The sequence below is a fragment of the Drosophila takahashii genome, chromosome 3L (genome assembly GCF_030179915.1).
Source record: "Drosophila takahashii strain IR98-3 E-12201 chromosome 3L, DtakHiC1v2, whole genome shotgun sequence".
Taxonomy (NCBI): Eukaryota; Metazoa; Arthropoda; class Insecta; order Diptera; family Drosophilidae; genus Drosophila; species Drosophila takahashii.
Window position 1 is genome coordinate 20367449 of NC_091680.1, and position 20066 is coordinate 20387514.

The 20066-nt window shown below is 39.8% G+C and overlaps 6 protein-coding genes and 1 long non-coding RNA gene across 12 annotated transcripts in view; 3 read left to right on the forward strand and 4 right to left on the reverse strand.

Annotated features, from left to right (window-relative positions):
* Positions 1–288: 288 nt before the first annotated feature.
* Positions 289–4327, reverse strand: Tsf2 (transferrin 2). The gene is made up of 7 exons (XM_017138558.3): positions 4163–4327; positions 3656–4083; positions 3039–3172; positions 2814–2974; positions 2303–2754; positions 2078–2242; positions 289–1665 (listed from the first exon to the last, which is right to left on the reverse strand). Exons 1-7 carry the CDS (start codon positions 4221–4223, stop codon positions 607–609), a joined length of 2460 nt encoding a protein of 819 aa, XP_016994047.2. The 5' UTR covers positions 4224–4327; the 3' UTR covers positions 289–606.
* A 328-nt stretch (positions 4328–4655) lies between these two features.
* LOC108055231 (uncharacterized) lies at positions 4656–5103 on the forward strand. The gene is made up of 2 exons (XM_017138509.3): positions 4656–4724; positions 4784–5103. The coding sequence occupies exon 2, from the start codon at positions 4788–4790 to the stop codon at positions 4962–4964; it is 177 nt and encodes a 58-aa protein (XP_016993998.1). The 5' UTR covers positions 4656–4724; positions 4784–4787; the 3' UTR covers positions 4965–5103.
* A 329-nt stretch (positions 5104–5432) lies between these two features.
* On the forward strand, positions 5433–6391 carry Pmm2 (phosphomannomutase). The gene has a single exon (XM_017138561.3). The coding sequence runs from the start codon at positions 5534–5536 to the stop codon at positions 6296–6298; it is 765 nt and encodes a 254-aa protein (XP_016994050.1). The 5' UTR covers positions 5433–5533; the 3' UTR covers positions 6299–6391.
* On the reverse strand, positions 6185–8392 carry LOC108055264 (kelch domain-containing protein 4). The gene is made up of 4 exons (XM_017138560.3): positions 8190–8392; positions 7826–8131; positions 7139–7559; positions 6185–7078 (listed from the first exon to the last, which is right to left on the reverse strand). Exons 1-4 carry the CDS (start codon positions 8301–8303, stop codon positions 6393–6395), a joined length of 1527 nt encoding a protein of 508 aa, XP_016994049.2. The 5' UTR covers positions 8304–8392; the 3' UTR covers positions 6185–6392.
* A 278-nt stretch (positions 8393–8670) lies between these two features.
* On the reverse strand, positions 8671–13025 carry LOC108055243 (probable serine/threonine-protein kinase DDB_G0272282). Of its 5 annotated transcripts, none has more exons than XM_070214523.1 (6): positions 12430–12563; positions 12137–12209; positions 11192–11281; positions 10137–10182; positions 9695–9721; positions 8671–9578 (listed from the first exon to the last, which is right to left on the reverse strand). In XM_070214523.1, exons 1-6 carry the CDS (start codon positions 12477–12479, stop codon positions 8893–8895), a joined length of 972 nt encoding a protein of 323 aa, XP_070070624.1. In that variant the 5' UTR covers positions 12480–12563; the 3' UTR covers positions 8671–8892. The 5 variants fall into 5 exon arrangements, with proteins under 5 accessions (XP_070070624.1, XP_070070626.1, XP_070070625.1 ...); XM_070214525.1 differs by lacking the exon at positions 12430–12563 and adding an exon at positions 12887–13025 and having other exon boundaries at positions 8672–9578; XM_070214527.1 differs by lacking the exon at positions 12430–12563 and adding an exon at positions 12317–12388 and having other exon boundaries at positions 9118–9578.
* A 991-nt stretch (positions 13026–14016) lies between these two features.
* Positions 14017–14682, forward strand: LOC138912889 (uncharacterized). 2 transcript variants are annotated; one of them, XR_011418437.1, is made up of 3 exons: positions 14017–14157; positions 14221–14372; positions 14438–14682. It is a non-coding gene; the product is annotated as an uncharacterized lncRNA (long non-coding RNA). The 2 variants fall into 2 exon arrangements; XR_011418436.1 differs by having other exon boundaries at positions 14221–14368; positions 14438–14657.
* A 2186-nt stretch (positions 14683–16868) lies between these two features.
* LOC108055244 (ankyrin repeat domain-containing protein SOWAHB-like) overlaps positions 16869–20066 on the reverse strand; it is a 31308-nt gene continuing 28110 nt past the window's right edge. Inside the window, exon 5 of the mRNA XM_017138533.3 lies at positions 16869–16922. Coding sequence (XP_016994022.3) covers positions 16884–16922 — 39 coding nt within the window. The 3' untranslated portion in view covers positions 16869–16883. The remainder of the gene's footprint in view (positions 16923–20066) is intronic.

Consider the following 20066-nt stretch of genomic DNA (forward strand, 5'->3'; position numbering starts at 1 on the left):
ATGGAAAGTTGTAAAAAGCCATTATTTTATAATGACGTTAGCGCTGACACCCAATTTGAATTTGGCGGTTATAACTGCGTCCAAGATAATAGGCTTCTTCAAAAAATATTAGAACCATTATTTAAAAGATTCTACAAAGTAATTTAACTCGAAAATAAATTGAACATAACAATACAAAAAGTAACATTTTTATCCCAATGAAAGTAGTTTAAAATTAAGACTTACAACTAAAATTAAAAAGATTTTTACCCGAACCACCAGATTGAAAAATAAAATCAAAATCGTTCTCATTTCATTATTTTATTTGTATACTTATAAGCTGTTGTAAAAGATTCGGCTTACATTTCCTAGGTACACTTTTTTGGACGGACTTAGTTGGTATGTACACAAACAAATACTATATTAAGGCACAGGCACTATATAAATAAATTGATAGCCTTCTTCAGATATTTTTCGGCTAAGGGGAGTATGATTTGATTTTTCTTTCGGACGGAAGGGATCTCTCTTTTAAACTTAATCATATTTGGAATGTAAAAAGGTTGATATGTTTCTCTTTGTGCTAGAGATGCTTGTACAATTTTGGAAATCTTACCGAGTATATGGGACTCAGAATATTGTCACTAAGGTGCCCACGAGGAGCAGGCCTACGGATAGTGCCACCTGGGCGGCACCGGCATAGCAATCGGTGATGCGGCGAGCACGCATAAAATCGCTGCCCAAATAGGAATCGAATCGCCGCTTGTTCGGTGGAATGACACTCAACTGCCGCGTGGCATCCTGGAAGATCAGATCGTAGTGCCCAATCGGTGAGGAGAACATGCTAAAGCTAAAGGCGTCCACGTCCTTGCGGCCGTACAGTTGTTGGGCATATGTGAGCAGGTTAATATAGGCATTCATCTGGGTCTCGTTGTAGTTGACTCCCCCGCGAGTCACGACGGCATTGGCCTTCACCTTGCCCAGATTGCACTTCTTGTAGTCCTGGATCTCGGCTCGCGTACCATCCGTGCACAGCAGCTCGAAGTCGTCGTTGAGGGCATTCCTGGCCCACCATTCCTTGCGCTTGCCGCCCGTGCTCTCCATCACCGTGGTGTGCTTCATGAAGGCCACATGGCCACCGCCCTCCACCAAACAGCGGAAAGCACCCGTGTGTCCATAGTAATCCTCCGAGGCATCGCGACGACAGTATCTGTAGCTAGTCCCGTGGCAAAGATCGCACATGCTGTCGTAGGGCACTCCGGTGTTGTATTCACTGCTTATCGCACCCGGTACACACGACTTGGTGAAGTACTCTGCGGCAGCACGAACCGAATCGCATCCATAAGGACGAATCCATCCATTCGAAATAAATAGAGCCATCGGATATGTCCAGCCAGCGGCGGTATTAATGCCCGTGTGGCAGGTGTTCTTGCCCTTCAGGTAAGTCAGCTCGGTGTCGGGATCCTCCTCCTTGGCCACGGCCACCACATAGTACTCGGGCTCACCCAGATTGTACACCTCGGACATGAACGGAATCAGATCGTAGTTCAGTCCGCCAGTGTAGACATCGCCGGCATCGAAAACCGAAATGTCAGCCTTTCCCGCTTCGATGTACTGCATGCAATTTATGTGCGAGTGCATCTTCTTGCAGATGAGTTCTGGTTTCAGGAGGTGTGCTTTCAAAGCGGTCTGTAAGGTTGCAAAAATATTAATAGAACTACCTCCTCTTTTTATTTAATTTTCAACTAGAGCCCTGCATGAATCGATTCAATGAATTATTTTGAATTTTTTGTTTTATATAAATGAATTAATTAGAATTTTGAGTTTAATAGAATCGAATGAATTTGAATTTTGAGTATAAAAGAATGAATGGCATGAATTCCGAAATAATTCAAACGACAATTTCTTTTGAAGAAGAAATCATAAAAAGAAATCAACAAATTCATAAAAATTATTCATTCATTCATTCAATTCGAAATGTATTAGAAAAACATTCAATTTATTTCACATAGAATTGAATTAAACAAATTAAACAATTAAACAAACAAATATGATAAAACAAAAATTGAATGATTCACGCAGGGCTCTATTTTCAACTCACCCTCATCTTGATGCACTTCTCCAGTTCGTTCTCGGAAGTCACGCAAAGGGTCATCGCTGGAACTGGACACTCACGTATGCCGTAAATAAAGTTAATGGCAGGGCCCAAATACTTGGTAAAGGACTGATCATCTTCAGGAATGACAGTAAGAGCCCGGCTTGAATCCTAAATTGTAGATTTGCATTAAAGTTGGTTCTTAGTTTCAAGAAATTATCTCCCACAAACCTGGAACAGCAAGTTCGGCTTGCCATATCGTTTCGACTCGAAGATGCGGAACTTCTCATACAGAATTGAGGTGTTTGTCCCGTCCTGCGGGTTTCTCTCTGCAGAAAAACTGCTGTCCAATCGTTCGTTGCGATACTGATCGTATTGATTTTGTGGTCTGTAGGGGTCATTGTTGTCGAATTGGTTGAAGGCGCCTTGCTCGTTGTAGTTGTTGCGCGTATTAAATCCTTGTCCTCCCTGCCTGCTTTGCTCATCACGGGTTCCATCCGAGTACAACTCGGCGATGCGCTTCAGGAACTGCTGGTATTGCTTTCGATCGCCAAAGCTGCGAGCCGAAGATGTGACAATGGCATCGGCGGGAACTTGGCCCCAATTACATTGTCGGTAGTCGTTGATGGGAGCTCGACGACCATCGCGACAGAGCAGCTCGAAAGTGTCGGGCGACAGGTTTTCTATAAAATTCGGTTATAATTAAGAATGGATTCCCAATTGACAGCCCATAATTACTCACTGAACTCGGTGGTCTGCAGCATTTCAGTTACTGTGGAATGACGCAAAAAGGCCACGTCTCCCCTTTCCAAAAGACACTTGAAAGCGCCTTCGTAGCCAAAGTAAGGATCAGCAGAGGAACACCGTCCTCCGGGAATTTTGCCAGTGCAAAGCGTACAAAGTCTGGATTAAAAAAGGATTTCTTGTTAGTTCAGGGTTATAAAATAAATAATTCTTTGGGTATTACTTGTCTGAGTTGTCGCCAATGGGATTGTATTTGTCGGATAGTGAGTACACGGCACACGAATTGTTAAAATAGCTGGCAGCTGTCTTTACTTGATTGTTGCAGTCCACAACTTCCATGCCACCCTCTCTTTGGAGCTGTGAATTAAGGGGATTTTTTTATTAGATTTTTTAAATATTTTATAAACTTTTCCAATATTAATTTCAAATTTTTGGCATGAATTTTAACAGTGATTTACATCGACTTGAAATCACAGTCTATCTTAAAACTTTTAAAACAATATTTTAACATATTTGAAACAATTAACCTTAATTAATCAGCTATTTTCGATCGAAAAAAAAATTTTTAATTGAAGAATTTAAAAAAATTGTTCTGATTGAAAATTTAGAAACCTTAAAAACTAAACTATAAACATTTTTTGTGCTATTTTTCAATATTTTTGAGATATAATTTTTTAAGGGCCGTTTTCTCGTCCTTTTGTTAAATTTAAAGTAGGGTTAGAACAATGATTTCCCATACGATTTCCGTGTTTCAGCCCTAGTTTAAATTTAACAAACGGACCAGAAAACGGCCCTTAAAAAATTATATCTCAAAAATATTGAAAATAATACTATTCTTACCGTGTGAATGGGCACAATCCATCCGGCCAGACTTCCCACCCAGGGGAAGCAGACCCTCTTGTTCCGCATGTCGTGGAGATTATTCAATCCCTGCAGAGATCCCTTCTTGATGACGGCCACCGATTGATAGTCCGCAAAGCCGCCCTCCAGTTTTTCCTGCATGATGGGAATGAGGGAGTTGTATCGTCCCGCCGTGAAGACATCGCCCGCGTCCAGCGAAGTGATGTGAGCCTTCTCGCGATCGATGTGGTGGATGCACTCATCCGCACTGTAGGCCATGAAGCAGGTGAGATTCAGGAACACCTCGTCGAACAAGGCCCGATCGCGTTCGATGGCCACTGTGAGATTCTGGCACTTGTACTGCTCCGCCTGGCTCTTGGTGCACCAAATTAACTGGCTAGTTTTGTGCTCATCGTAGTGATGTTGTGCTGTAAAATCGTGGTTTATTTGGAGTCATGCCAACGCCCAAGAAATCATGGATTTCGGCTTTTCCGAAACCAAACTTACCGTTAGCAAGGCTAAGACATAGGGCGCCGACTAGAGCCACAAAAACGGGGCTCGCAGCCATTTTCGGGATATATTTATTTAACTAAAAAGACCAATCTTGAAAACAATTACTCAAACAATACACCACACCCAAGCCTAGCTCAAGATACCAAGTGTCGCCAAGGCAGAAAAGTGATAAGATACCAAAACTGCGTTCAAAAAATACCAACAGGTACCTACAGTGAACATCACTGAAGTGCTATTTGATTAAGAATAAAAGTTAACCAAATTAAAATTTTAAACAAATTAAAATAAAATATTAAGTCAATTTTAACATTAAGTCGTTAATAGAAAATATTTCCAACAATGCATGTCTTTTGTAAAAGAAATGTTTTGTTAAATTCATTGTCATGTTATATTTTTTTTATTTTTTATCTTAGTTTCCAAACTTAATAATTAAATTTCCAATGCTTACCTTTTATATCCCAGTTGATATTAACTAGTGTTTACTGTAGTTTCCGCAAACACACCACTATGGTGTGACCTTTTCTGAGGCCTTTTTTAGCGTATTACGACCAACCAGGTGTTTTGTGTTTTATAATAACAAACCGAGAAATTATTTTAAATTTATAATTTTATCAGCTAAATGGCAGTTCTACGTGGATGGAGATTCGTGGGCTTTGTGTCCTGCATCGTTGGCGCCGTGGGACTAACTCTATACCCTGTGATTGTGGACCCGATGCTAAACACCGAGAAATACAAAACCCTGCAGGAATACAGCAAGATAAAGAGAGATGAACTGCAGCATATTAAAAGGCAGTAGAACCCCCGATCATAATACTCTAGTTGTACACCTAAGAACCAAAATATGTGTATTTTCGTTTAAATTATAACGCACTACAATGTACATATGTTGAGCTCTATTTAAATACAAAATAGGCTGATTGTCATTAAAAGCATGATTTGATTATTACTTTTTAAACGATCTTTTTCATATATCATTTTTTAAAATCCATATTGTAATTCCATTAAATAACGCTTGAGTTTCTTGATAAAATGTCTTGTAAAAATCATAAAGTCAAGAGAAAAATTATGAATGAAATTATATTTGGATTTGGTATGTTCAAATGATCTCACATAAATCCTATCGATATTAATGGTTTAATATAATTAAGATATTTGAAATATTTTTTTATCCCTTGAAAACCCTTTTAAAATATAAATTATGAGTGCATCATGGTTCCGGAACTGGTTCTTAGCCGGTGCAGCTAAAGCTTTAGGGTATTTCTCACCAACTCGTTGCCGCTTACAAGGTTCTTTATCTCAAATCATACGTGGACATAAATATCTGGATAATAAATATCGGGCGCCTCGCAATTAGTCTAATGCAAAATGGGTACCGCAACACTGAAACGTGACGAAATCCTCCTGCTCTTCGACGTGGACGGGACTTTAACGATGCCCCGATCTGTGGTAACGCCAGAGTTCGAGGACTTCTTCTACTCTAAGGTGAAGCCCAGGGCAACCATCGGAATTGTCGGAGGATCCGATCTGGAGAAGATGTTCGAGCAGCTGAACGGCCAGAAGATCCTAAACGAGTTCGACTTTATATTCCCGGAGAATGGACTGGTGCAGATTGAGGGAGGCAAGGAGGTGGGCAAGCAGAACATCATCAAGCATCTGGGAGAGAAAACCCTGAAGCGCTTCATCAACTTTGTCCTGCGGTACTTGTCTGAATTGGATGTGCCCATCAAGAGGGGAACCTTCATCGAGTTCCGAAACGGCATGATGAACGTCTGCCCCATTGGACGTCAGTGCACCCGGGAGGAGCGGAATATGTTCGCCGAATACGACATTGAACACAAGGTGCGGGAGCAAATGATCAAAGATCTCAAGAAGGAGTTTGCCGACGTGGATCTCACGTACTCCATTGGTGGTCAGATCAGTTTCGATGTCTTCCCTCACGGTTGGGATAAAACCTACTGCCTGCGTCACATCGAAGCTTATTACAAATTCAAGGAAATCCACTTTTTCGGCGATAAAACGGAGCCGGGCGGCAATGATTACGAGATCTATAGCGATCCGAGAACTATTAGCCATAGGGTATACACCCCCAAGGATACTCAACGCATCCTCACCGAGATTCTGGAGCTGTGAGACAAGCGAGCTTACTCAACATTCAATAATATTCCATTTTTATACATGTGTACGATTGTTAAACAAATTTAATATATATAGTCATCTGAAGTATCTAATCCGTATCCATATCGGAGCCGCTGGAGCTATCCTCATCGCCGCTGCATTCCTCGTCGGAACTGCTGCTATCGCTATCCTCCCAGTCGTGGGCCTTTAAGTTATTGGGGATGATAACCTTCCATTCCAGTTTATGCAAGTCCAGGGAGTAAAAATCGTTGTAGGTCAATTGCTTGGCGTCCTCCTCAAAGATTCCACCGAAAATGTATAGAGTGCCCTTGCAAACGCAGATGCCTGGATTCATGCGCGGCGATGGTACATTGGTTGGAGTTGGTTTCTTAGAGAAAAGACTCGGTATTTGGGAGACATAAGGAGTACTCGTACTGGGTCCGCCAACGGTAACCGTGAAAATGCCATCGGTGGTGGTGGTAATGGGCTTATCGGGAGCGGCGGACATCTCAACATCCTTGCTCTCCTCCGATTCCTTTTTCTCAACGGCGCTGCTCTTCGCTTGGATCTCCTGCAACCGCCATGTCTGAGTGGTCAAATCGAAGGCAAGGAGATCATCGCCAAACTGCCCGTGTACATCTTCGTCATCCTCATCGACGTCCATGACGCCACCAAAGGTGTAGGCCTTGCCATTGGCAGCCACAGTGCAGCCAACACTGCTGCGAGGCTTGGGCTTATATCCTCCTGCCTTCACGGGTGCCCACTTGTATTTGTTGTCAGCATCGCCAGCGTTTTCTAAAATAAAATGGGATAAATATTAGTAAAATCGCAAAAAAATAAGCCACAAAAACTTACTGTCCTGGCTCAGAACAAACATATCCGTGTGAGTTACTCCGCGATCCGCCTCCTTCTTCATAGAGGCCCTCGAGTAGCCTCCCCAAACGTAGATTTTGCCCTCCGGAGAAGCTGCTATGCAGCAGCCGGAACGAGGCGATGGTACAATAGCTCCTCCGATCTCAGTTTTCAACCACTGATAGGACTCCAGCGAGAAAATGTGAAGATCGTTGAAATAATGATAGGACTGATTGTTATCATGGAAGCCACCAAAGATAAACAGGCGCTTCTTGGAGACGGTCATTCGATGGCCACTCCTTGAACTGGGCCCATTGGGGGCGGTTAACTTTTCCCATTTGCGGGATTTCAGGGAGAATTTCCACAGGTCCTTGTAGTGGTGGAACTGCAGCTGAGAGGGACTGGCATGCTCGCCTCCAAACATCTAGGAAATGTGTATAATATTTATAAGTTTGGTAATACTCTAGTTTACGGTCCTCACCCCCAAAATTCGCGAAAAAATTATCCTTGACGGAACGCGAATTCTTAAGAATTCTTAAGAAACACGTAACTTTGAAATTCCATTACAAGAGAACCAATGCAGTCCGCGCCTATATTTGTTTATGTAAATTCTTAGGAATTCGCGGTCCGTCGAGGATAATTTTGGTGTATTACCTTAAGCTTTTTAGTAAACTATAAAAGCCATCTTACCCAAAGTTCTCCTCCATTACTGGCCACAGCCACCATTTGGTGTCCACTTCTTGGAGTGGGACCCGAAGGCGATCTCAGCTCCCTCCACTCGCCACTTTTTATATTGTAAAAGTATAGATCGTTAAAAACTGTAGTCTTAGTTCCCGTATAGAGTTCCCCGCCAAACATGATGAGTTCCTCCTTTTCCGGGTGCGAAACTAAGGTGAAATTGGATCGGGGTGATGGCGGTGAGCAGACGGATTCACTGATGGCTTCAATTTTTCCCTCCTTGGCCTCCAGCAATTGGATAATATCCGCAATATTAGCCTAAGATGTATTGTAATATTAGTAAGTATGATATGATAGCAATTGTGTTTATTATTACTTCGCCCAGCTTTTCCAGCATTTTCTTTTGCCGAGCCGCCTGCTTTTTGTCCGTTTTCATGGCCGTCTTCTCGGCTCCCTTGCCCTTCTTCTTGTTCTTATCCTTCTTGCCCATTTTATAAGGTTTAATTCGGTTCCGAAATTTAAATCAACAAACAATTTTAGCCGCACGTGTGTGGTATTGAGTTGAAGAGGAAGAGTCGATTTTAAAATTACCAGATGTTTTGCGGAACGGTCGACGGAATTGTGAGAAATACCTTAACGGGTTTTTTGAAAAAAGAGCGCGCGATTGTTCAGTTGTATAAATTTTATAAAATAATTAGTATTTAGTTTTTTCCAAAAATGTATAAATATATATAAATCCTTTTTGAACATAATATTAATTTTCGATAAAAAAGTATAAACAACATTTTCTTCATAAATGCAACAAAAAGCATAAAAACTTTAATTTTTAATACAAAATACATATATAATGTGTGTTATAAATCCTTAAAAGGAGTTTACAAAGTGTGACAAAGACAAATCAAGTGTTATTTCAAATTAAACTTTCACAAACAAAAATCCTTTAATCTTATATAATGTTCACTCCTAAAAATATATTTTAGTTAATTAAAAACAAATACTTTTACGATTAAATGGTCAATGTTGTATGTTATATGTATGTAGACATTTAGGCTTGTGGTTTAACACACTCTTTCAGGTATTTAGGATTGTGAAGGATTGCTGCTTGAAGATCCGCGACAATTGACCGACCAACTGGAGTCAAATCCACAGGCGGAGTCCGAATCGGAATCCACTGCGAAGGATGGAGCGATACCTTTAGGAGCACGCAGCTGATTCGGAGTAGTGGGCATGCTGCTATATCCTCCATTCAGATTGGAGCTGGAGTTCGAGGAGCAAATGGAGTCACGTGGCGAATCGGTGGCATTCGAGGCGTAGGAGGAACGCTTGGACGACTTATTGCGCTTGCTGATATAGTCCACCGTCTTGGGCGGCGGCATTAGGTCCTCCGATCGGTGTGGTATATTGTCAGCCGATCCCCATGACTTGTGCACTCCGTCGTAGATATTCCGGTTATTCGGGACACTCGCCCTCGACGGAAGGCCGCCGTTCGTTCCGTAGGGTGTGCTCATCGCTGCCCTCTGATTCGGATGCCGACTCCGTGTCGTACCAACGTGGTGATGATGACGCTGATGAGGGACTCGGTGAGACCGATGGTGAGGGCGACTTGCTGCTCCCGCTCCCGTTCCCCCGCCACTGCCATAGCCCATCGGCGGCCCCCCCACCCCACTGCCATTGCCCACTCCCAAGAAGTTGCTGAACGCCTCGGTTGTCTTCTTTACCCGGACATTCAGCGAACCAATCCGCAGGAAGCCCAAATCTTTTTCGACTGCAAAGACAAGAGATATTTATATTTACCAATGTGTAAATAAAAATTTGAATCAAAAACGTTTATGCTATTTAATAAAAAATTATTTAAGGCTGCATATTTTGTTTATTACTTACTTGCATGCTTTTTGCGAGCCTTGATTTCTGTAAAAGAAACAAAAAAAAAAAGATATTTATTAATTTTTAGCCATACCATATAAAAGTCGTATCAAATGAACGTGCAGAAACTTAAAAAAATGCCTTAAGTTAGCGGATTTTTGAAAACAAGTATAAAACAATGCGGGCGAAAAGGATAAACATTTAAGAAACAGAAAGAAAACTTACCAATAGCAACGCAAACGGGATATGCAACTTAAAGGCTTGCGAAAATTATTCAAAATAAATATGTATAGTTACAAGAGCGACAAAAGCATAGGTATATTTACAGGCTAAAAATACGAAAGGTTACATTTTTGAGCTAAGGTTGCAACTAAAAGTTAAACGAGCAAAATAAATTGAACATGGATTTAATCAACACTAATGGTTTCGAAATACTCAAGATCGTTAAATCTCAACCTGCCTCCAGGTACCGTTGAGTCCGCCGCTGAATCGCATCGCTTGAATCTCTGCATGCAGCAAAATTGAAAAAGATAGAGGTTCCCATTTAATATTAATTACTAGCTCAGTTTAAAGTTCGTATACTCTACTTTTCAGTAAGTTTTGTTGATGATGGGCAATGTTTGCAAACGGGGGTAAATACTATTATTTCCGAAAGCGCATTCTCTTTGTGAACTGAGTTGGGTTTGTATTATTTCTTGCAAAAATCTGTTACAAGTTTAGTTTCCAGGTTGTTTCAGACATTTAAATATTAATAGTTATAAGTAACTTTTTATTGTGTAAGTATTTTATTGCATTTGGCTGTGCCAATAAACATGCGATTATTTATAGGAATGTACATAAAAGGGTGATTACTTATACTAAGTTAATCGATACACCTTGGTAAAAAATATAATAAAATAAGGCCATGCTTTTTGATACTTATAAGATAATGAAAAGTTTAGTTTTTTACAATTTTTCATAGGTGGTTAAATGTAGCCCCAGCTAAGTATTTGGAAATTGTTACATATAAAAGTATATACATTAGCACACTTTAGAAAGGGTAAATACAGCGGAAGGGTTATAAGACAAGCGAGTGTACCAATTAACCATGCTCTGGTGGGTTAGTAACAACATCTTTGGTGGACTGGCGACGACTGCCACCCGCGGTGGCTCGAAAGGTCTTGCGGAGAAAGCTTTCTTTGCGTTGAGTGGTGGCGCCGCGAAAGGGAACCGGCTGTCCCTCCATTTCGCAGGGCAACAGATCGCTGTCCTCGGTGCTGGGCTTGAAGATCCCCGACAGCGGTTGCCCCGGTGACTTCTTGGGCCGACGGTGGACCATCATCGACTGCGACCGGGACACCGCCCCACCGCCTCCGACCGAACCACCGCTGATGGTGGCAAACCGATTCTGAGCCCGCTTCTTGCCGCGAGTTAGTGCACTGCCCAGTGTACCGCCGGTTATTTGACTACTCTCAATGAATCCCAGGTGGTAGTTGTTGTTCACCTCCGCGCTGAAGAAATACTTTTCATACTCACTGCTGCACGTCGAGGCGGACACACTCGACCGCTGGCGACTGTAGTCCAGGGGCTTGTTGCCACTCCAGTCCATGATGTCCCTATTGGCCTCTAAAAGTGTACGAAAAATTTGTATTATCATAGTGAGTTTTAAAGGATTTTATTGTTTTTTTTAATTTTTCTTAAATATTTGGAAAAAAAACAAGAGAGAACGCTATAGTCGGGTGCCCCGACTATCAGATACCCGTTACTCAGCTAAAAGGAGTGCGAAGGAGATGGAGAAAAACTTTGATCCGCCGTAACTTTTTAACGAATGGTCCGATTTAAAAAATTTCTTCTACATTTCGATAGGTATTGATAAACACAATAAAACTGCATTTTTACTTTTCCAAAATATTGAAATTTTTAAAATCGTATATAAGCGATTGTGGGCGTTAGAGGGGGCGTGGCACCCTTTTGAAACAAACTTGCGCTGCGTAGGAACTCCTAGAATCTGCATGTAAAATGTCAATCTTCTAGCTTTTATAGTTTCCGAGATCTCAGCGTTCATACAGACAGACAGACGGACAGACAGACGGACAGACGGACAGACGGACAGACGGACATGGCTAGATCGACTCGGCTAGTGATCCTGATCAAGAATATATATAGTTTATAGGGTAAGAAACGCTTCCTTCTACCTGTTACATACTTTTGCACGAATCTAGTATACCCTTTTACTCTACGAGTAACGGGTATAAATATAAAGGATTTTCTAGTCTTCTTTGTTCAGTATTTAAATAATCTATACTAATTATTATAAATCAATCTTAAGGTGGTTTAGTAGCAAATAAAACGAATTCTATTTAATAACCTAACAGCTGTTTTCTAATCCATATGAAATGAATTTTAGAATTTAAACCAAAAAGTGAGTTTAGCATGCGGACTAAAAAACGCACTTAAAATATAATATTATTAATTACTTACTGTAGACATTCCATAGTAATTCAAATATATTATCTCTTCCAAACTGGGTGGCCAAATGGAGGGGTGTGTATCCCTAAATGAAATAAATAAATATTTATTAATTTATAAATAGAAAGACAAGCCAATACAAAAAATAGTAGTAAATAGAAGAAATTCCTTTCTAAACTATTTATTTTTAACCTTAAAAGTCAATCGGAGATTGAAATCTTTTTTTAAGTCATACAAAAATTGGAACATCTTAGGTAAACGTTATTGTTAAGCTCTAGCTCTAATCGCATTGATAATTGCTTTACATTCCCCTGTGAATTCTGCATGTGGTCCATATAAAACCATGTTTTGCCATTTGCGGTATGTTTCGTCAGCACCACCGTATCGAATCTTGCGGACTGTGATTGACAATTCACTTTGTTTCAAATGTGGATGTGACATTTTAATACATTCGAGTGAATTTAATTTCCCAGGAACAAAGCACCGTTCAATTTAAAATTTTGTAAACTTGAATGCGCATTGAAAGGATTGAGTTGGATTGGAGGCGACAGGCTGGTGAGGCCCAATTGGATATGCTCGTCATGATTTGTCACAGCCTGGCTCTCCGCCTCTTCAGGTTCAGTTTCGGCCCAAAACCCCCGGGAAAGGGTTATGTTACGCGATTGTGTGACATGTGACGCACATTTACGCGCGACTGGGACAAGCCAATAAGTCGGTTCGTATATTATTAAAAGTGTCTCAATAGATTTACATATCACTCACCCCGTTCTAAGGCGTCAACAGTTGGCGAGGGCGATCACATGGAATAAAGGGTATATTAAAATCTCCAAGTTAACACGATTGCATCCGAGATAATCGCTTACCGTTCTGGCGTTCACATCTGCCCTATAGGTGCCGGCAATTAGTTTAACCACATCTTCATTGCCGTGCTTGGCTGCCCAGTGCAAGGCGGTCTGAAAAGAATTAGTACGGGATTAGTATTGTCTTCACATCATGATATGAATAAATTGTAAATTTATTCTGCAAGTTAGGAAACAAAATATGACCTTAACTAAAGAATAAAGATAATAATGTCTTAACTACACACAGAAAAAAAAATTCGATATGAGATATTTCATATCAATAAAAAGCCGATATGATTCATGTTAAATTTATGATTCGACCATATCAACTTGATATTTTGTCATTTCATAAAAGTCTTGAAAATACTGTTTTAAATTTGTTCAACACATCAAAATGATATGAGTGCTTTGATCTTTAAAAAATATTAAATAAACCCTCACATATTAATCTGATCTTTTAGTAAATTTATTGTTTGTGCATTAAAATGATTTCGCTGTTTATAAAAAAGATTACCATTTATCAACAGATTCTTAATTAATTTTAATTATTTTTGATGAATATTATAACATCATTAGTAGGTTGAGGGATTAATTGTAAGCACGCTATCTGGAACAGTAGCTGCTGGATTAGCAGTCGCTGCCCCAATCGCGTCGCAGATGCCCCAGTTCTGGAACTATTTGTTCCGCCATCAATTGGCCTCTGGACCGCCGAACTCGAAACGCGAGGACGAGGACGCCGACGAGGACTCGACCCAGCTGCCGTATCCGAGATTTAGCGATATAAATAAATTGGCCAGCCACCGCCGAATGCCTGTTGCCTCAATTATTTTCATGTTAACATAATAATTTAGTATGGCAAAACGATTCGCCCGGCTGCGATAAGCCGTTTGCTGGACGGAACGGAGCTAAACTGGAGCTGAAGCTGGAGGATCGCCTCGCCGGCAGATCTTGGCCAGATCGCCAGCAGTGCATTTTCATCGGCGGTGCATGTCTGATTTTCTATAGAATTGTTTGCCGCCGCACTGCAGCCCACGTACGTATCTCCCATGTGTTGACAATGAAGACGGTCACTTTCTGACTTTCTGGACGGCGGCGACAAACGCGAAGATCGCAAAACGGCCGAAGATCGGTTCGAACAAATAGAGTTTCAGCTTCAGTCAATTCCCATAGTCTGCGCCGATCCGGCGATCGGTATGTAATTCTTTTCAAGGGAAATTTGTTTCGTGTCTCCCGTTTAAGAATATCCAGCTCCAGCTCCTCCTGCTGCTGCTATTGCTGACGTAGTTATTGCTGTCGATGCATCTTAATCTGCCCAGCCTGGCATTTAATCTCGTCCATTGTCTTTCGCCAAACCAATGATCACGGCCGGGAGCTGCAAGTTGGGAATCGCGAGCGGTGGAATGTGGGTATAATTTGGTTACACTGATACTGCGACTCGTCTCTATTCAATTAGCGCATTTTTTCAAATTAGATAAGGCGAATTAAATTCTCAACAGATACGACATGGTGGCAAAAATTGAGTTGGCATTGGGAGAACAATAAAGCAATCAAGGGATTTGTACTTTAATTGTTCTTGTCTAGTATTTGTTGTTAGATAATATATTAAATTATAACTAAATATTTCAAATATATAGAAAATAAATGATTTCCATTAGAAAAATAAATTCATGTTATCAGCACTTTATGACATGATAATTTACCAAGCCGAAAAACGCTTGTTTATTCAACTTTTAAATGCCTCTAACAATTTAAAATGAACTTGTTATCTTTTTGACCAGATACATAGTTATTCTATTCCTCAATAAATAGAATTTAGAATTTATAACCCAGCTGGCTTCATCTCTCTCCCTTCATACGTTTAATTATAAAAGGGCCGAGATTCGCATCGAAGTTGGCATTGTCCGTGGATTATCGCCTTGTTAGCTGGCTGGTTGGCAGATGCTGAAAGGCTGCGACCGGTTTTGGCCTTACAAATCGTCTCACGCGCAGTTTCCGAGCTTCGGAGCGATTTTAGCCATTTCGGGAAGTGGCCGCTACAGTGTCTGAGCCTTTTTACATATGGCACGTTGTCCGTCTGCACGTTTAAATTTATTGTCCATTCCATTAATGGTGGCAAGGGACAGGAATTTTGTGTCTTTGAAAGTGAAATGCCATAAATTCTTGTGTCTCGTTCAGCTGTGGCATTGTATTGGCACACCGCAAGCAAACAGAGCGATTTGCCTCTCCTCCGGATCTGCAATCCTCCGATCCTCCGTTTCGTTTCGTCGTGGAATCCTTCCTGCGTCTCATCTCATCGCATCGCACCGAACGCAAATGCCCAGAAATTCCAGGAGCACGGATTCCAATACCTAGGTCGTGCGACATTTAACCGTGTTGCTGATCCGTTATTGCTTCATGATCATAAAAGGATGTTGCGAATATTTCACACAGCATTAAGTTCTGAAGGTGTTTTGAGACGACTATTTACGGTGGTATACGGGGCATTTTATAAAGGTTCCCTTGCTGTATTTCACAAAGTGGGATTTAGAAATCAATTTGTATTCGCGTTAGCTTTTTCTTTTTTTTAATAAAATATTTTTGCAAAAATAAGCTGTTGAAAAAATGGTTTGGTACCTATATATGTACTTATATTTATGTGGTTATTATTAAAAATTATTATTACATTTATATAATAATATACAAAATATTTGTAGAAATGTGTAATATTGCAGAACAGGAAGGTTTTTAAACAAAAAGAATAACAAAATGTACAATGAATTGAAAATAATAATTTGGTAGTTTTGGTTGGAATAAATCCTATATTTTAACACTAATCTTAATCTTTATTTCAATTATTACCTTTAGAATGAGGACGTTTTTAATTGACATACTGAGTTTTAGTAATTTAGTAATTTTTTGGTTGGAATAATTCAAGTATATGCACACTAATCTTAATCATAATCTTTTAATAGTTAAATTATTACCAAAAGAAATAAGGACTTTTTATACTTACATACTGAGTTCCAACAATCCATTGAACATGTGAAATAAAAACAAAAAGTATAATTAATAATTAGGCTCAAGATAAAGCGCCAAAAACCACTCAGAAAAGCAGACACAAATTAAGCTTCGTCAAACAACGAAAAAAAGAAGAGTGGATCCTCTGGCAGGATTTGGATAAGACCGGCAAGAGCATATTATATGTGCCATTTTCGCTTAACAAGTTAATAACACATCCCGGCAGCTTCAACGGCAATTACAACCCTTCATTTCATTTTTCTGGCAGATGGATATCGCGTCCTGCGACGTAAGTGCGGCTAGTCATACCAGCGAGTGTCCTTGCTCCTGGGCCCAAAGCAGGACCCTAATGGTGCCAACTATGTATGATAATGAGGGTCGCCGAACTGGAATGCCCATGCGGGCTGCGATCGAGTAGAGTGTTCGTGGTTCCGATGTGCGGATGTTCGTTTAGCGCCAAAAGTCGAGCGCCTGTTTTTCCGACGTGCCGTCGCTCGGAGGCGTTTTGATCGAAATTCGATATTGCGCTGATAAGACGGGAATGGGAACGAGAATGGGAATCGCTTGACGGACCCCGCAAACGAGACCGCTGTAACCCAGAAGCTGTCATTTTGATGAATCGCCAGGACACGAAAACTGTCATGTTTAACATGGCTGCTCTGGTTATAATTAAGACTCCCTGTTCTTTTCCGTAATTGCACTTGGATCAGAGCCACCGCACCGATCACCGGTGGGCAGCAGCCAGCACATTGCTCTGGAGATTACTCGCAAATTAATTTATCATTAAAGGTGCACTCGCACCATTTTCGACTGTCGAGACCTCGACAATCTCGAAATAATGACTAACAGAGTCATGTTCTTCTGGGCTGGCAACCAACCAGGTCATTAATGAGAGTTTAATTTGTGTTTGTTTTTCCAAGTTAGCCAAATATTAGACTGGTCATGTTTATACTTACGCCCTGTTTTCGTTTCCGATCAGCGAACGTCGTGTACATGGTTGTAAATTACCGAAAAAGAAAGCATTAGAATGGAAATAGTAATTAAAATTGGATGTTAGGTGGTGCTTCGGTTGTATAAAATACAATTTGTAAAGTGGGTAGACCTCAGTAGATATTATTATTTAGTATTAAAATAAATATCATTATGCATTTTGTTTATAAAGAAATAATTTATCAAGTTTATAATTAAAATATTTTTATCATTTATCTTGAACTTTTAATTCAGATACCCATTGTATAATAATTTTAGTTTATCGAAAAAAAACATTTTATTTATAAAGATATAATTTATCAAGTTTCTAATTTATTCTAATTAAAAAAAATGTATTTATAAAGATATTACTTATTAAGTTTCCAATTTATATATTTAACATTAATTTTGATTTTGAAATATAATTTTAAATACCAATTGTATATTCATTTCAGTCTATCCAAAAAAATAGTAATACCCTTAAATTACAATATCGAAATCGTTTGGCCTATTCAATGATTTTAATCAGCAAAGAATATAATTTGACCCCTGGCTATTTAAGACTCCAATTATGCTATCTAGCTGGGCTATCATGGTCGAAAGGTGTGCGAGTTCCCAGAGTGAAAAAAAGCAAGCCACCAATCTTTCGGGACATAATTGTGAAATAGAAACAATTATTTTCTATTCATGCCAGTGCGGCGTGGTCATGATACACACATGACAAAAAATGTAATGGGGCCTCTAAATCAATATGCCAAGCTGACCAAATCGACAACTAGGTCTAATTGCCACGCCATTCCGAATAGAATAGCCAACAATCTTTACAAGGAAACAGCAATAATCACCCGGCACGATAAAATAAAACAACAATAATAATGACAGCCAAAGTCTTCACAGCGTTTTTATCTGCGGCAAACAATCTAAATGATATATTAAGCGCAAAGCAAATAACGCTCTTTTTGTCGTCACCATGTCCTTTCTCTTTCGCTCGCAAGTTAAGTTCTCCAATTATGCGGATTATTAATTTAACTGGGTCGCTGCCGAGTGGACCCTCGTCCTCGTCCACTCCCAGTCCCTGTTCTTTTGGGTTTCTGGTCCCTGGTTACTGGCCAGTGGTCTCTGGTCACTGGTCCGTGGGCCGATCGCTGGCCACTTGTCGTTTCACAAGTTGTCAAAACTTGTCATTTAACCGACAATGAGCCTTGTTTGCTTTAATCGTGGTTATTATGCGTGCGGCTGACTTAGCCGCTCCCTCGGAATTATTAATGATGCGTCGACCGCTTTGGCAGGTGCTCTTTCCTGGCGACGGCCGCTGCCACTGGCACTACTTATTGGCATCTCCGAGAGTGTCTCTAATTAGTACACTCGGCGAAAGGAAAACACCAAGAACAATCAATTATCTAATCGACTTTTCGGTGAAAATAAACATTCTTTATGAATATGTTGTAAATTAATCATTTTTTAGACCTTTTATATAGAAGGGATACTTGGACTTAAAAATTACATCCACCTAACCTGAACTTTTCCTCTTTAAATGATCGATAATTTCGATATTTTCACAATATCAATTCGATGAACTCGATGTTTTTAAGAAAATTAAATATCGAGAAATACCAAACTGCCAATATTCCTTTTTTTAACATTATTTTATAGAATAAGGTTCAAGTATTAAATCAGTTATAATTTTTCTGGTTTTGGAAAAAATAAAAATTAAATTTTTATGACTTTTTAAATAACATTGCTTTTTTTTATGATATTAAAAATTATTTTTCTTTGTGTATTCATGATTCTGACGCATTTTGAGCGCTTCGGACGCACTTTCGCTCGCTAAACCAAATTAATTCGAGGTTGGATAATCCTGTTATTGCCGCATACACCCAGAAAACAAAATGGACTAAAAAGGGGCCTAATTACCTAAAATTTTAGGAAATATGGCCAGAAAAACGCGCCAAGGCCATGCATTACCTAAAATGTTGTCCATGTGGACTATATTTTGTACGCAGTCTTGAATTTATTTCTGGTAATGGTTACCTAAAAAAATGGCTAGTGGACTAGATTTTTAGGTCAGAATTACCTAAATATTAGGTATTTAAAAAAAAGCTAGGATTTTTACTATTGATAGTAACATATTTGATTATTTTAATTGCTTATATTGTATTATTCGGAAAAGCAAATATTTTATCTTTCTGAAAAAACAATCACTTTATTTTGTCCTCGGTGGGAATCGATCCCGGGTCTTCTGCGCGAGAGTCCAATAGGCTAGCCTCTGGTCTACGGAACTACTTAAAGGCCCTGCGGCAAAACCAAAGCCTGCTTCAAGGGGCTCAGGCGAATTCTATTTTTAGAATAGGGCACTATTACCTTAAAAGTAGGAAAATAGTCCACGTAGGTATTGATTTTATATATTGAAACTTTTCCATCACTAGCTTTAAGAAAAGTCTAAAAAATTTTTTAACATTAAACTTAAAAAACCGAATAATTTGTTTATTAATATTAGGGACCAATATTTGTATTAAGTTGTGAGTGATAATCGACTTTAAATTATTCCTAAATTTTAGGTCTTATGGACCAATTTGAAGGTTACGATGGCCTATAAAAATCTCTTTAGCTTTACCTAAAAAGTAGGAACATAGTCCACATGCTAATATTTTTAGGTAACCCATTACCTAAATCTGAAATTTTAGTCTATTTAAATTTTTTAGGTCATACGTTACCTAAAAAATAGTCCCACATTTCTCTGGGTGTAGCTGCCATGATTTATATATCACACCGAGTGTCCGGTGGCCCGACTGTCCAATTAATTCTCACCAGACCTAATTTATTCGTAATATCCCAGTGAGCCGGGCATGCAAACGGACCCTTCCTTTAATTGGTTTTATAACAGCAGGGTGGCTCATTTGTCAATGTGGCAATCAATAAATTCGCGAACAGGTGGAAACTCATAACTGCGACCGGGCTTAGGTTGCTTATTTTTTTAACTTTCGTTTTTTTTTTGTTTTTTATCATCCAGTCAGTCGCACAGTAGTCGCTGCGATGAGGGTTCGCTCCTGTCCGAGGAATGACGATCCTCGTCGCCTGGCGAAGCGAACAGGTGATCGGCAGCAGAGTGCTGTTTTGTTATTAAGTTGTTAAGC

Coding starts and splice junctions, on each gene's coding strand:
- Pmm2 (XM_017138561.3), top strand. CDS start 5,534: ATGGGTACCGCAACACTGAAACGTGACGAAATCCTCCTGCTCTTCGAC.
- LOC108055264 (XM_017138560.3), bottom strand. CDS start 8,303: ATGGGCAAGAAGGATAAGAACAAGAAGAAGGGCAAGGGAGCCGAGAAG. Junction 8,132..8,189: donor TGCTGGAAAAGCTGGGCGAA/GTAATAATAAAC, acceptor AATACATCTTAG/GCTAATATTGCGGATATTAT. Junction 7,560..7,825: donor GTAATGGAGGAGAACTTTGG/GTAAGATGGCTT, acceptor CACATTTCCTAG/ATGTTTGGAGGCGAGCATGC.
- LOC108055231 (XM_017138509.3), top strand. CDS start 4,788: ATGGCAGTTCTACGTGGATGGAGATTCGTGGGCTTTGTGTCCTGCATC.
- Tsf2 (XM_017138558.3), bottom strand. CDS start 4,223: ATGGCTGCGAGCCCCGTTTTTGTGGCTCTAGTCGGCGCCCTATGTCTT. Junction 4,084..4,162: donor ATGTCTTAGCCTTGCTAACG/GTAAGTTTGGTT, acceptor ACGATTTTACAG/CACAACATCACTACGATGAG. Junction 3,173..3,655: donor GGATTGTGCCCATTCACACG/GTAAGAATAGTA, acceptor CTTAATTCACAG/CTCCAAAGAGAGGGTGGCAT.
- LOC108055243 (XM_070214523.1), bottom strand. CDS start 12,479: ATGGCAAAACATGGTTTTATATGGACCACATGCAGAATTCACAGGGGA. Junction 11,282..12,136: donor ATTACTATGGAATGTCTACA/GTAAGTAATTAA, acceptor GTACACTTTTAG/AGGCCAATAGGGACATCATG. Junction 9,579..9,694: donor GGCTCGCAAAAAGCATGCAA/GTAAGTAATAAA, acceptor TTGTCTTTGCAG/TCGAAAAAGATTTGGGCTTC.